Source organism: Ochotona curzoniae, unplaced genomic scaffold (assembly GCF_017591425.1).
Source record: "Ochotona curzoniae isolate NIBS_2020 unplaced genomic scaffold, NIBS_Ocur_1.0 contig_4501, whole genome shotgun sequence".
Classification (NCBI taxonomy): domain Eukaryota; kingdom Metazoa; phylum Chordata; class Mammalia; order Lagomorpha; family Ochotonidae; genus Ochotona; species Ochotona curzoniae.
Window position 1 is genome coordinate 2,303,629 of NW_024466307.1, and position 15,084 is coordinate 2,318,712.

General features: G+C 47.9%; 1 protein-coding gene across 1 annotated transcript in view; it reads left to right on the plus strand.

Moving 5' to 3' along the window:
- The window catches only part of MSH3 (mutS homolog 3), a 91,793-nt gene extending 89,608 nt beyond the window's left edge, over window positions 1-2,185 (plus strand). The window contains exon 25 of the mRNA XM_040985861.1: window positions 1,494-2,185. Coding sequence (XP_040841795.1) covers window positions 1,494-1,584 — 91 coding nt within the window. The 3' untranslated portion in view covers window positions 1,585-2,185. The remainder of the gene's footprint in view (window positions 1-1,493) is intronic.
- Window positions 2,186-15,084: the final 12,899 nt, after the last annotated feature.

The window sequence follows — 15,084 nt, forward strand, 5'->3', positions numbered from 1 at the left end:
CTTCCTCCTCTCCTGCACTCCAGCATCCTTCCAGCAGCCAGGCCAGTGCAGGTGCCATGGCCGCTCCGGGTCAGAGCAGACACAGGAGCACGGGGTGCAGGTGCCATGGCCGCTCCGGGTCAGAGCAGACACAGGAGCACAGGGTGCAGGTGCCATGGCCGCTCCGGGTCAGAGCAGACACAGGAGCACGGGGTGCAGGTGCCATGGCCGCTCCCCGGGTCAGAGCAGAGACAGGAGCACAGGGTGCAGGTGCCATGGCCGCTCCGGGTCAGAGCAGAGACAGGAGCACAGGGTGCAGGTGCCATGGCCGCTCCCCGGGTCAGAGCAGACACAGGAGCACGGGGTGCAGGTGCCATGGCCGCTCCTCAGGTCAGAGCAGAGATGGAGGAATGCGATCACTTTGTCTGTTGCTGCTACGGACAGTGCAGTAGGAAATGTTTCTAGAAAGTGATCTCTGAAAATCAAAATGAAATCAAAAACCTAGCCCAGATTTCCCTGCAAAGTCCAAAGATGAATTCAGCTCTTCTGTTTAATTCTCGTTGCTTTCCTGGATGGGAATAGAATAGAACTTAACTGTATGAAATACATGTGGAAGATGGTGGCAGAAGAGGAGGACTTACACTTAAAGCTGCTGGCCGGCCTGTAAAGCGAGGGCAGGAAAGTACAGGTGATTCGTATCTTAACTCTTGCAACTGACATGTCGCGTAACAAGGAGATGGTCCCATCAGAATGGAAGCTGATCGTTTATCCGGACACTACTTGCTGTATTACCTTTTTACTAAAATCAGTGTATAACATCTGTTCTGTTGGCCGGATTAAAGCAGCCAGCCCAAGTGTGGGCCTGGCTGTGGATTCATTGTAGCTGCCCATGTGCATTGCATACTTGCTGTGTGCAGAAAGGAATTTGCCTGGTCATTTGCAGAAGTCCAGACACAGTGCCAGCAGCTGTTCTCACGTGCATTAACTCACTTCACTCCAGGGCCAGCCCTGTGACTTAGATGCTGCTGGCACCCTCACATGCTGACCAGGGAAACAAGCCCCAACAAGGGAAAGAAGATCCAGGGTCACACAGCTGGCTGGTGCAGCAGTCATTAGAACTCAAATATTCCAGCTCCAGAGCCCAGAAACCCACTACTCTCCAGGAAAAAGAAAAAAAGTAGGCCTTGTTAGCACTGGCCACTTACCCTTTTCTCTTCCCAAGTTGGATGGGTGTGGGGGGCATGGGTACATGCAGACACACACACACACCCAGAGTAGGAAGGGGCAGGTCACCCTCTGTCCTGCCTGTCACAAGGGATCTTAGTAGGAGCAGAGGCAACAGTGGTCCCAGTAACCTTGGTCCCCCAGAAGGCTGCCGTGGCCACTGCTTTCTAACCTGTGTCATGGCCTGCCATCCCCAGGCCACAGGCTCTGCATAACTGGCCATGCGCTGGATTTGCCTCTGCTGTTTTATTTCTAACCTAATTTTTTGGTTTTTTTTTTTTCCCCTCCAGGAAAAGGTTGAAGTACTTTACACAGTTATGGGCAGCGCACAGCGCACAAGATCTGCGGGAGTGGACAGAGGAGCTTCAAGACGGGCTGTAGACTTCCCCGACTGCAATGCACCGAATTCGGGGACTGGTGCGTCCAGGTGTGCAGGAGCCTGCAGTGACGCCCGCCTGGGCGAGGTGTGGGCGCAGCGTGCACCTGTGGGCTCTGCCTCGTGCGAAGACAGCTTTCAAGTTCCTGCTCTCTCGGGGTTTCAGAGCCCAGTGCCTTTTGAATAGTAAGACTTCGCTTATTCAACCCTAAGTTTCACAGACAGGAAGTTTCACACAAAAATCAGAACCTCTTGCATAAAACCACAAGTCTAGGCAGAAAGCAATTCATGCGCTTTGGGAGTGTAATCTAAACATTTAATTGACATGTTTTTTGTTCCAGTTCAAATAATTGGCAACTGGGTAACTGGCAGGAATCAACCTTTCCACTTGAAGTAAAATAATTTTTATAATGCCATCAGTTTACCGTGAACGCAGGATTTTTTTTTTTTAAACAGAAACCATTGCCAGGTTTTTAGCAGTGAAAGCACAGCAGGAACGGGGCTGTCTGAAGAGGAAACATCGTCATGGTTTTAAGTCACTTCAAGAGTGTTGGATCAACTCATTTGTTCTAATAATAAAGTATAATATAATGAGCATTTGCTATATACGGTGGTGTGTCCTGAATTTTCATTTTTTCAGATAGCCTGTCACCCTTTGGTTCTAATCCTGGAGCCAGTTGGCCACTCATACCGCAGCAGCATGCAGAGCTGAGCGGACTCCTCGGCTCCTCTGGAACTTTCCGAGACCATCACTCTGTTGATTTGTGACAGCACTCCCTCTCTGCGGGTTCAGGGTGACACGTGCTCCACTGCGTCCCTGGACTCTGACAGCATTACAGTCTGGCTGTGCAGGCCCATGTGTTCTGTTTCTAAACATAGGTTCTTGCGCAAGGGCTCTGCCTTGTTTCCCAGCCGTTCGTTATCCTTGCTCAGCTCAATAGCTCCCCGACATCCAGTGAACACCCTGGGTCCACTTCTGGAGGCTGTTATCCTCAGTGGTCCCCACAGCACCTCAGTGGTTTGCTGCCTCCCTGTTGGGTCACCCATACTTCGGCAGTCTTTTTTTAGGTTGAGGGTGGACATAGTTAGATGGATTTCATCTCCCCTCTAGAAACACTGTGCAGTGAAAGTATCAAAACTGTCTCAAAATAGAGTGAGATAGAATGTACTCTTCAAAAGAATGATATTGTATTTCAACACTCAACGTGCCTCTACATGTTTCATATTCTTTCTAGCCAGATTTCAGAGATGGTCTTGTGACCACGCTGGCAGGCAGGGAGAAAAGGAGATGAATCGAGGCATGCTCGAGGGAGCTGCGGGTCCAGCTGTCACAGGAGATGTCGCAGGTGTGTATTCTGGACTGCCTGTGTCTCTGCCTTGGCTGAGACCAGTGTCACCGTGTAGGCAGGTAGGCATCCAGAAGTGGTTGTGCCAGACACAGTGTCTGGCACCGAGCGTGGAACCTTCCAGGCTAGGCTCTCCAGCGTGAGGTGGGCATGGGTCAGCAGCCTGCAGGAGGAGGCCCACCCTGAGCAGGGGACCAGATGGACACTGCAGGGTTGCATCCCAGCTGTAAATGCTGCACAGACGCCTTGGGGATTGTCAGAAAGTTTGCCTCAGGCGGATCTGCGCTCCCAACTGAAAGCCACAGTTCTACTGTTAGGGGTGACTCAGTGGTTCGAGTGGGACTGCTAGTGGACCCAGGGCTCTCCCTGTTCTCTTAGCCCTTCACCCTTCCAAAGGGGAGGCAGGGTTGGTGGCAGGAAGCAAAGGAAGTGGTGTTGATCCGCTCCTTTTAGTACTTGTCCATTTTTAGCCATAGAGGTACAAATTTAGAATTGGCGATTCTACATTGACAACACCAACTACCCAAAAAACTGCTCCATGCATTGGGACCGGTTTCAGCTTTGATCCTTCCTTTCTGCTGCTTTGCCTTGCCGGTGCTCTTTCTCACTGGAGTGTGGTTTGGGTGGTTTTGTTGCTGTTTGAAAAGCACAGACACAGGGCCTGGCATGATGCTGCAGTGGCTAACTCCTCAGCTTGCACACACCGGGATCCTACATGGGCACCAAGGCTCCACTTCCCCTCCAGCTCCCTGTTTGTGGCCTGGGAAAGCCATAGAGGGCAGCCCAAAGCCTTGGGACCCTGCAACTGCATGAGAGACCCGGAAGAAACTCTTAGCTCCTGGCTATTGCAGCCACTTGGAGAGTGAACCAGAAGATGGAAGATCTTTCCCTCTTATCTGCCTTTGCACTAAGTATAAATAAATTAAAAAAAAAAAAAAGACACAGAAACAGCTCTCATCTAGTGGTTCACTCCCGAATGCCCAGAACAGCCAGAGTGGCTGAGGCTGAAACCAGGAGCCAGGGACACACTACAGGCCTCCCCCATGGTCTGCAGTTCCTTCAGCTGTCACCAGGATCGGCACTTGCAGGAAGTAGGAATTAAAATCAGAGCTGGCAAGGAACTCGGGTACTGCAATGAGAGATGCCATTTGTTAGCTGTTAGACTCATTACCCACTCCTGTACTGGTTTTGAAATGTTCTGTGATAGTATAGCTATTGTGATAGAATATTTTTAAATCTACAGGACTATAAAATTCTTAAAAGAGGGAAAATGACCTTAAATTTTATGATTTAAAAGAAAAATGTGGGCCTGGCACAGTGGCTTAGTGGCTGAAGTCCTCATATTGCACAGGCTGGAATCCCATATGGGCACCAGTTTGTGTCCTGGCTGCTCAACTTTCATTCCAGCTCCCTGCTTGTGGCCTGGGAGGGTAGTCAAGGACAGCCCAAAGCTTGGGACCCTGTGCCTGCATTGAAGACCTGGAAGAAGCTTCTGGCTCCTGGCTTCACATCAGCTCAGCTCTGGCTGTTGTGGCCACTTGAGGAGTGAATCAGTGGACAGGAGATCTTCCTCTTTGTTTCTCTTCCTTTCTGTATATCTGATTCTCCGATTAAATATATATATTTTTTATATATATTTATATTATATATATATTTTTATATTTGAAATATATATTTTTATATATTTTTATATATATTCTCCGATTAAATATATATATATATTTATATTATATATATATTTTTATATTTGAAATATATATATATATTTCAAATATAAAAAGCAGAAGCATTTGAGTAGCTCAGCCTATCCCAGTAGCCTCATCCCACTGAATCATAGTCTTTGGGTTAAGCAGTTCCTTAACAGCTTTATTGACACAATTTATACACTATGCAGTGTGCCCATTCAGAATATTGCCCAACTGTTACCATGGTCAATTGCGAAACCTTCTCATCCCCCTAAAACAAACTGTGGGCAGATGTGTGGTGTAGCAGTTACGGTGCAGCTGACATTCCTGTGTCCCATACCAAAGGCCTCGGGTTTGAGCTCCAACTCTACTGCCTGTCCCTGCTTCCTGCTAGTGGCAGACTGGGGTGGGGGAGCAGGTGATGTGACTCAAGTGCTGAGACCCAGATGGTGTGCGGGCTCTTGGCTTGCGCCTGGCTAAGTGCCAGCTCCAACGGACATCTGTGCAGTGAACCAACAGGTTGAAGATCTCTGTCTTTCAGATAAATGAAGTAGTTTTGAAAGTAGCGACTCCTTTACCCATGAACATTCTTCTCCACAATCTGCTGTTGTATATAACCACCAGTCTGCTCTCTGTCTCTGTGGGCTTGCCTGTGGTGGACTTTTCCTGGGAGTGGGGTGACACAGTATGTGGCTCAGTGGTCCCACTCAGCCTGTGCGGGGTGCATTGCCAGATGCTCCCCATAGATGCCCAAGACCACATGTAATAGCAACCCAGCGTGCATTGTGTTTTTTCCTGTACATACATACCTGGGCGAGTAAGGCACAGTAGGAGGTTAATAAGGACTTCACATATCTTCACTGCCTTGGCATACATTTTTTTTTTTCCTTTTCAATTAAAGGAAGCCCTTGCCAAAGCTTCTCTTTGGCATGTATTCAATTTGCCAGCATCACTCCTGTGCTTTGGGACCTTAAACAAGGGCCCTTTGATCCCACAGTATTTGTCCTGGTGGCCAAGGCAACTCCTAAGTTTAGTCATTAGCAGGCAGGGACGCCTGGATGTGGAGGATTCCCGTGGAACATGGAGTAGGTGAGAGTGGCGTCAGTTATGTCTGACTTGTCATAAAATGACTGGCTTGTCATTTTATATTGGCAAGACCATATTAAGATATGGGTAACTAAAATCCCAGAAAGTGAAGCCACCCATCAGCTAGATCCTGTACTCTGGGCCACTCCTTGGATTGAGCCCAGCATCCTCCAGGGTCCACCCATGGTGGAGTGTGTCAGCAGTGTATGCCCCTGCGTCTCTGAACCTTATCTCGGTGGACAGAGCACGCTTTACCCACTCCACTCAGCAGCTGGCGTGTATTCCAACTGCTTCCATTTTTGGCTGTTGGGAATAGCTGCTGTGAACATTCATGGACCATGCAGGTTTTGAGGTGGCGACACGCAGGATTTTCTTTTCAGCTCTTCCTTTGACGGGGATGCGCAGTCAGGTTTGTGAGCCTCTTGTCTCAAGGATTACAAAAGACTAAGCCATGTTCCTAATTGAGTTGACAGTCACGTGACCCATCTTGTCTCTACTTCGTCTGTCACTTAGAGCATGCTATGCTCTTGGCCGTAATAAAATACTTGTTAAAATAGCAAAGGGAAAAAATATCCTCCTAGGTCAGACACCCTGTGAAAAGATGCCTCTTTTGCTAATCAAGGCTTTGTCTGGGTAGGAGCCCACACCACATCCAGAAGTCTGTGTATCTTAAAGAAGTGAAATGTGTCCGCCTTTCAGCCTGTGGTACTGAATGGAGCTAGTGAAACAGCACCCACAGTTGCATTCCAGGGGGAAAACAGGCGAATCCAATCTGCTGTACAAATTAACATTGACCTTTTCCCGGCTTCCGAGATCAATATTCATGACTGCCGTGCTGTGTCATTCTCAAAGTGCTATTTGATATTTCACACTACGGTTAGGGGTGGCAACAAAAAGGAACTTGTCTTACCACCGTCTGTGGTCTGTAGCTTTGTAATTCAGGCCAGTTCCTCTGTGGAACATTCTCATTAGGCTATGTGATGATTGTTAGGTTAACTAACTTCCCCCAAATATTACTCAAAGTTATGGAGACTGCTATCTTGGTTGCATAGAACAGTCTTAGCCAACACCTGTTTTTCTGACATTTTTAATTTTCAGAAAGTGTCCTCATTAGGCTTGTGGGCTTCTGGCACAACAGTTAAGGTGTCCCTGGGGTGCCCACGCCCCTCTTGGATTGCCTGAGTTCAAGTGCCACTTGTACATCTGATCCCAGCTTTCCGCTGATGTGCATCTGGGGAGGCCGCAGGTGCAGACTCACCTAGGAGCGCTGGACTGAGACTCTGCCTACTGACTTCTCCTTGGCCTAGACCTGGCTGTTGGCGTTTGGAGAACTTCTCTTTGACTGTCTCTGTATCTCTACCTTTCAAATAGAAGAATAAACAAATAAGTGCCTTGTTTTGGGTACTAAATATTGTTAATCTGAGCTATAGATGCTACTTCATGGGTACCGTTACTGATTTGATCGATTCCAGATTTCTTTAAAAGCTTTAAAGAAAATCTATTGGATGTACTGAGTCTCCTCCCTCCCCTAGCAACCCAGCCGTTGTTTTTACCTCTGGTCAGTAGCTGCTTTGTCTCGTGACAGTGGGAAGGTCTAACTTTGCTGATTCGGATGTTGAGCTTTATCCTTCACCTGTTCTGAGACTCCGTCCTGGAAGATGGCTTCCTCTGCTCTGGAGCCATGAAGCTGTGGCGGAGGATGTGTGCATTTAGTGGAGCTGCGTGGCTCAGTGCAAGCCACATTGCCCAGAGTGAGCGGACCCCACACAGGCTTTTTCTTCTTTGATATTAAAATGGACACAGTTTTGAAATTTTCAGGTTGTGTGGACCAAGCTTTTGGTTATGGATCACAGAATCTTTCTAGCTTGTGAAGATTCACTGGGGAATGTATTTAGCTTTGAGCATTTCAGAGAGAGAGCCTGGATACTCTAATGAAAAGCAGTGTGCCTAGGGCACATGTCCCATTGCCTGCTGCAGTGTGCCCAGTAGGGAGCCCACTGCTGCTTGCTTTCCTCTGTGCTTCACAGAGGTGGTGTCCTCAGGATGGTGGTAGAGAAACCACACAGCAGCGTGGAGGCTGCGTGTGGAGCCATGTGGTCTGCACCCGTGAGGCTGAGTCTGGCTCTTGGTCTGCCTGGTGTGTCCACACGCAGCAGGAGCTTCCAGGGCGTGGGAGGAGTGCAGACCTGGCCTTTCAAGCCTCTTCTGCAGGAAGGAGCCAGGCTCTGGTTTCTGCCACGGAAGTTATTTTGTTTCTGATTTTGTTATTGTTTCTGTTTTCATATTATCCCTAATTTGGTGGTCGCATTTTGTTTCAGTGTGGTTGGAAAACAGCCATTCCATTTCTACTCTAAAAATCGTGCCATTCTATAGTACTTCAAAAAGGTCCATGAGTTGCTTAGCGAGATGTGTATTTTCTGTTCTCAGGCGGTAGATTTACGTGCATGTTTTTCTAAGGTTTTACACTGGTAAGTCAGGGATGAAGGCAAACCATGGTGTGTGGCTCGAACCTGGCCCACTGCCTGTGAATAACGGCAGAGGCCACATGGTCTGCGGAGCCCAACCTTTGACCGCCTGGCTGGCCCTTGTGTTGGATCCTATGTTAATCACATCCCGTCCGACATATGGTACAACTTCATCCATATTAATTACACTTTGTAGATTGTATATAATTTCCCCTCAAATCTGTCTGGAACTGAGAAGCATGCTAAGTCTATGAGGCTTTTCCTTTGCATATTTACACGCCATGTTACCTGTCACATAAAGGTTTATGACGGCTGTATATCTTCACTGTGTATCTACACTGCCCTTCCTCGTTCTAGAGTAACCACAGTTTTCCATTTAGTGCTTGAGCCTTGCACTCAGCTCTGCCTCGTGTCAGTGCGATGGGACTCAGCGGTCCTTGGGTTTCCACACGCCGGCTCTCTCAGGGCTAAGCACTCAGCTCTGCCTCATGTCAGTGCACTGGGACTCAGCGGTCCTTGGGTTTCCATATGCCGGCTCTTTCAGGGCCAAACTTTTCATTTCCGAGTCCTAATGGTTTAGTTGTAGCTCTTGAAGACAACAGGTAGTTTTTCCCTCCTCCTGGTTTTTTTTTTTTTTTAGGATTTATTTATTTTTACTGGAAAGTCAGATATACAGAGAGGAGGAGAGACAGAGAGGAAGATCTTCCATCCAATGATTCACTCTCCAAACGACCACAATGGCTGGAGCTGAGCTAATCCGAAGCCAGGAGCCAGGAGCCAGGAGCTTTTCCAGGTCTCCCACACGGGTGCAGGGTCCCAAGGCTCTGGGCCATCCTTGACTGCTTTCCCAGACCACAAGCAGGGAGCTGGATGGGAAGCAGGGCTGCCAGGATTAGAACCAGCAACCATATGGGATCCTGGGCGTGCAAGGTCATTAGCAGGAAGCTGGATGTGAAGTGAAGCAGCCAGAACACGAACCAGTGCCCATATGGGATGCCTGTGCTGCAAGGTAGAGGATTAGCCAGCCCCAGCAGATAAACTGCTCATGTTTATTTCATTTCCTGAATTACTTCTGTGTTCTGTTTTTATGTATGTGAGATGCAGAGAGAGCACAAGCTTTCACCTAGTGGTCCACTCCACAAATGCCTTCAGTAGTTGGTAACTCAGGGCTGAAACCAGGAGACTCAAACCAGGTCATCCAAATCCAAGTCCTTAACACTGCCTCTTGCAGTCTGCTTTAGCAGGAAGCGAGCTGGAGTCAGGGCCAGGGTCAGGTGTGAAGCCCAGAGGCTCTGATGCAGGGTGTGGCTGTCCTGACCAGCCCCTTAGTTACCAGCTCTGATGCTCGTGCTGACTTTGGCTTCCTTCTGCTTGGACCTGCGGTCTTATCGTTTCGTTCGGGCACAGTGGCTTTGCTTCGGTGCCCTCTAGCCTCTGTGCTGCCGACAGAATCCTGCTGGCCATCTGGTGCTTACCCTTTGTGATGGCAGTTTTCCTGTGGGTTCATACACTTTATTCTTGAAGTTCAACAAGACAAACAAGATTTGTCTCATCAACGAGCCTGGTCTGTAGATTTTTCTTGAAGCCTGGTCTCTTTTGTCTTTATTCCAGCTTTATTTTTATAGAGAAGAGAAATCTCTGCATTTGAGCCTAATTTCCGGCCCCATTCTCTGCCGCCATGTGTTGACACTTTCTTGGGCTCAGCATGGTAATTTTAGTAGCGACTGTTTCTAGCCCCTTGGCTGTGAGATCCTTATGCTGTGTCGTGGTCACTTTCTCTTCCTGCCGATTCTCTGCAGAACCTGAGATGGCTCATGGCACATTTTTTTTTCCTCCTGGATGTGTGGGCACCAGGAGAAATTCTTTAAATGTGTATTCTGCATGCACCACTTTTACACAAATTGCTTTTACATAGGCAACTTGCAAACTACTGCTCTTTTCCTATCTTGCAGAGTCATTTCTACATGGCCCTCTTGGGTCTGCGTAGTAAAGGTGCATATTAATTCTCCTGCCTTTTTCCTTATGTGTCACCCAGTGACATTCAGAGAAGCTGGTCGGCCACTGTGGTTGGTGTATGCTCTCTTCAAGCACAGAATCGCCACACAATACATGTTTTGTCTTCATCAGCCAGAGGGGTGAAAGGAATGAACAACCCCAGTCTCTCCTGTGCACCCCCTTCATTCAGTGCAGGATGGAGTGAGGTCCCAGGGCTCATCAGCTGTCTGTCCACAAGGTCCACTGTGGCTGCTTTCCATTCAGTCACTTGGCTGTATCACGAGCTGCTTCCCACTGCTGCTCCTCTCCTGCCCTCACGCTGGTGCCGAGACGAGGGAGGGGAGGTAACTGACCTGGCCTGCAGCCTGACCGTACCTGCTGGGTGACAGGCATGGCAGGTGCCCATTTCAGGTGTGCTTGCATGCACACCCTACTCCAACAAGAGAGTTGTATTCTCTTGAACAAGCATGCTGGAGCTCCTCCTCCAGAGCTGCTTCACCCATCAGCTGCTGTGCAAGTGGACGTTCACCAACGCTGCCGTTGGGCCAAGCAAGCGCTGGAAGAGGGGCCCCCACGCCCAAGCCCCTCCTCCCTCCACCTGCGTCCTGCTTCAGCTAAGACCAGGTGTCTGTCAGGGTCCCGCAGCCTCCTTCACCTGCCGGCCTCACATCTGCTGTATCTGACAGTTGCTTTTACAGAGTGTTGAGCTGAAAACAAAATGGAGTAAGCATGGCTCATTGCTAACTGCAATACTTTGGTAACCTCTGTTCTTGCTTTGCTAAGAAACTGTGAGAGCTTGCAGGCCAAACAGCCTTTGTAACCTTTAGCACTGATGGGCACCAATTCTCATGAGTCAAGGCTGAAGTCTGGTTATCTCACAGCTGGCTCCAAATAATTAAGTAGGTGGTTGCCTTAATTGCTAGACCAGAGAAGAGCCAGGCATGGGCTGTCCAGCCAACATGGGTAGGGAATGTATGGCATCCCCCCTCCCGCCCACCTTACTATTGTGGACTGCCCCTATAAAAACCCTGTGAATGTGCTGCCCAGGACCACTCTTGGGTAAGGGGTATCGGTCCCAGCTGGCTGGTCAGTTGGTTGGCTGCCTTGCCTCTCATTTATAATTTTAAAACTTTGCTGTGACTGTCACTGGTGCATGTAACATTCTGTTCTAGCGATTAAGTGGATGCAACAGGCGCCTGTGCATTTGATTTGTGGCCACCCTGATTCACTATCGACAGTGTCTTTTCAACATTCGACGGTGTTAGTAGCCCTGTGTTTCTCAGAGGGAGAAGTAGCATTTTACGTTCCTCCCCTGTTCTCCTGAAAGTCTAATCTTTCCTTTAAAAACAAAACAAAACAAAAAGCTAAAAGGCTAATCATTGTTCCTGCTGGTGATCCTTTGGGCATCGATTCTGGGCTTCCTGGCAGCTGTAAGGTGTGTTCGGAGGGCAGCCTTTGTTTCAGCGTTCCTTGTTCATCCTCCGACGTCTCTTTGTGACTGTTCCCCGCTGGGTGGAGCGACACGCAGAGCTGTTTCGTTTAGCAAGACACGCAACTAATTACCGTGCTCTCCCACGTCCTAATGACTGTTTTGTTTTGTTCCAACTCCTGATGTGTGCTTGTTGTGAAGGCTGCGAATTCCCGAGTCAGAAATGCAGTAGGCAGTGAGGCAGCTGTCTGGTGGCTGCAAACAGGAGCTCCAGGGTGAGGACGTCATGGCCCTGCCTTAGCAGCATATTCCTGTGTCCCTACCCTCTTGGTGATTGTCCTAACTCTTCTAGTTTCCCTGATGGAGAAATCATTATCAAGTCACTTACAAATAACCTAAAAAGGGAGGAACTCTCCTTGCAGGCCAGGAGTTTTCTGTCTCCCCACCCTGTCCCAGGTCCTCTCTCATGCAGGAGCAGAGGATGTGGTGGCCGCCGTGACAGCAGAAACACCGGCACCCAGAACCCTGAGCATGAATGGAACACTCCCTTCCTCTGAGCATACAGACTGGAAATGGGGTCCCCTTGTTGTTATCGTAACTGTTGTTATCACTCTGTTGTGTTAACAGTTGGCAGCAGAGGTGGATTCGACTAAGAAAGCACACCACAATGCAAGGGACATAAGCAAGACCTTGGATTTCTGCTTTTCTAGCCAGGCAACCAGAAAAGGAGGCCAATGGCAGCAGGAGCACATGGAGAAGAGTTTACAGAAAAGAGGGAGTTTGGAGAAAAGGTCCTCTAGAACTGGATAGAAAGTGCCCGGCTCAAGGAAAAGCTGCTCCTGCATGAAACTCTTCTGGAACAACAGACCAGAGTCTTGAGTAACTAGCCATAGTGCAAACCACCAGCAGCTGACTGCCTAGCCGGTACATGCTAGTGGAAGGTGTAACTCACTCTGCAAAGGCTCTAACAACTGAAGGTTCAGAGACTGGAGTTGTGGCCTAGCCGCTCAGGCTGTCCCCTGCTATACTAGCACTCCATGTGGATGCTGGTTCATGTCCTAGCTGCAACTGGTACAGGTACTTCTGATCCTGCTCGTTGCTGATGCACCAAGGAGTTGGGCCATGCACTCACAAGGAAGAGCCAATAGAAGCTGCTGGCTCCTGGATTCAGCCTAGCCCAGCCTGACCATGGTGCCACTTTGGCAGTAAACTAACAGATGGAAGGGCTCAGTCTCTTATCTCTCTCTCTGTCCCCTTCTTTCTCTCTGTCCTCTCTTTCTGTAACTGCCATTCAGATAAACAAATGGATCTTTAAAAGATTCAAAAACTTACCCAAAAAAGTTACCATTAAAAAAAACCTAACCAAAAACTAAATGGTCACTAAAACCACCTCCTTCTGAATGGATGTCAGAACTTACGCCCTAACCAGGCAAGGAGGTCAGCAGTTAAAACCAAATAAACATTGACCACGACCCAGAGACCTAAAATATGTGAAACATTCAGAACGAATCCCAAGTTGCTGAGCAAATTAAGAATCGGGAAAATCTCAAAAACTCCTAAAAAAAATCCAATTCTACAGTGAATTACATTTCTTGTTACAGATTCCTAATCTTACTGCATTATGAGTAGAAAAGCTACTCCACATGATTTCTGTTCTTATTTATTTATTTATTTTTATTGGAAAGGCAGATTTATGGATAGAGGAAGGTACAGAGAAAGCTCTTCCATCCACTGGTTCACTCCCCAAGTGGCCGCAATGGCCGGAGCTTAAGGGTCTCCACATGGGCACAGGGTCCCGAGGCTTTGGGCCGTACTCTACTGCATTCCCAGGCCACATGCAGGGAGATGGATGGGAAGTGGAGCAGCCAGGACACAAGTCAGTACCCATGTGGGAGCCTGACGCATGAAAGGCAAGGATTTAGCCACTGGCCGTTGCGCTGGGCCCTATTTCTGTTCTTTTAATTTATTAAGACTATTTTGTCACCTGCCACATGTTCCATCATACAGATTGATGTGCTGTTGAGAGGGTTTCTAGAGCTGTCGGGTGGCAAACCTGTTCATGTCTGTTAGGCCCAGTTGATGTGTAGGGGACAGCTTAATTTTGCTGGTTTTTTTTTGATTTTCTGTCTACATGCTCTGTTTCTGAAAGCGAGGTGCTGAAGTTCCCTGCTTTTACTGTGTTATGGTCTCCTTCCCTCCGTGGATGTTTTAGGTGCTTCAGTGTTCGGTGCATATGTATCTATGAGTGTTGTTTCCTCTTGCTGGATGCAGCATCTTATTATATAAGGTCATCCCTAGTCGCTTTCACTGCTTTTGATTTAAAATCTGTTTGATCTATATACAAAACAAAAACATCTGTCTTATCTGACAGACGTGCCTTTTGGCTTCCACTTTGCATGGAGGGCTTCTTCCATCCTTTCACTTGTATGTGGCAGAAGTCTCCTTCAGCAGCACATATGTGGGGCCTGTTCTTTTTCCAGACCATTGACATTTAAAGTAATTATTGGCAGGTGAGGTCTCAGAACTGCCATTTTAATACTTGCTTGGTTTTTGAGTGTGGTTTCTTCCTTTCTTCATCTCTCACAAGCTTCTTTTGTGGTAAAGTGATTTTTGTTTGGTGGTATGCTTTGATTCCTTGCTGATTATTTCTGCTAAGTTTATTGTAGGTTTCTGCTTTGTGGTTATCACAAGGCTTGCAAAACATTCTTTTGGCTAGAACAAGCTTTCTCAAAATAATAACAAGATTGATTGTAAAGATAGGAAAGGGGATAATAAGAACCAAAGAAATAAATACAGTAAAAATAAGATAACAAATTCTACATTTGTGCTTCATTCTTCACATTTTGAGTGTTTGATGTTACATTTTACCTGTTTTATCACCTGTCACAAGTTTAATGTAATAAATATAACATTTTTTAGTCTAAACTCTAAATATACAAAGAGTTTACACACCATGTCTGTAATATTAGACCATCTTAGTTTTTTTAAAGATTTATTTTTTATTGGAAAGGCAAATTTACAGAGAGGAGAGACAGAAAGATCTTCCATCCAGTGGTTCACTCCCCAAATGGCTGCTGTGGCCGGAGGTGAGCCAAAACACAGCCAGGAGCTTTTTCTGTGTCTCCCACGCGGGTACACGGTCTCAGAGTTTCGGCCTGGATGGGAAGTGGAGCAGCTGGCACCCATATGGGATGCTGGGATACCAGTGCTTGGAGATGGAAGATTAGCCAGTTGAGCCAACACACGACCTGGACATTTTGAATTTGTATCATTACTGTCTGATGGCTGCCCAGGGCACTGGAGACTAGGGTCTGGTCTGCCCCGCCCCCACATCTCCTAGGCTCCAGCCTGTAACAGGAGGAGGGGCCACAGGAGCCAGCTACGTCACCTACCTGGCGGGATTCCAGGTGACCAATGGCACACCTGAATGGACATTCCTTGCATAGTTGGGGCACAGACAGCCCCTTTGCTTTCCCACGTGTCTAGATGGGTATAAAAC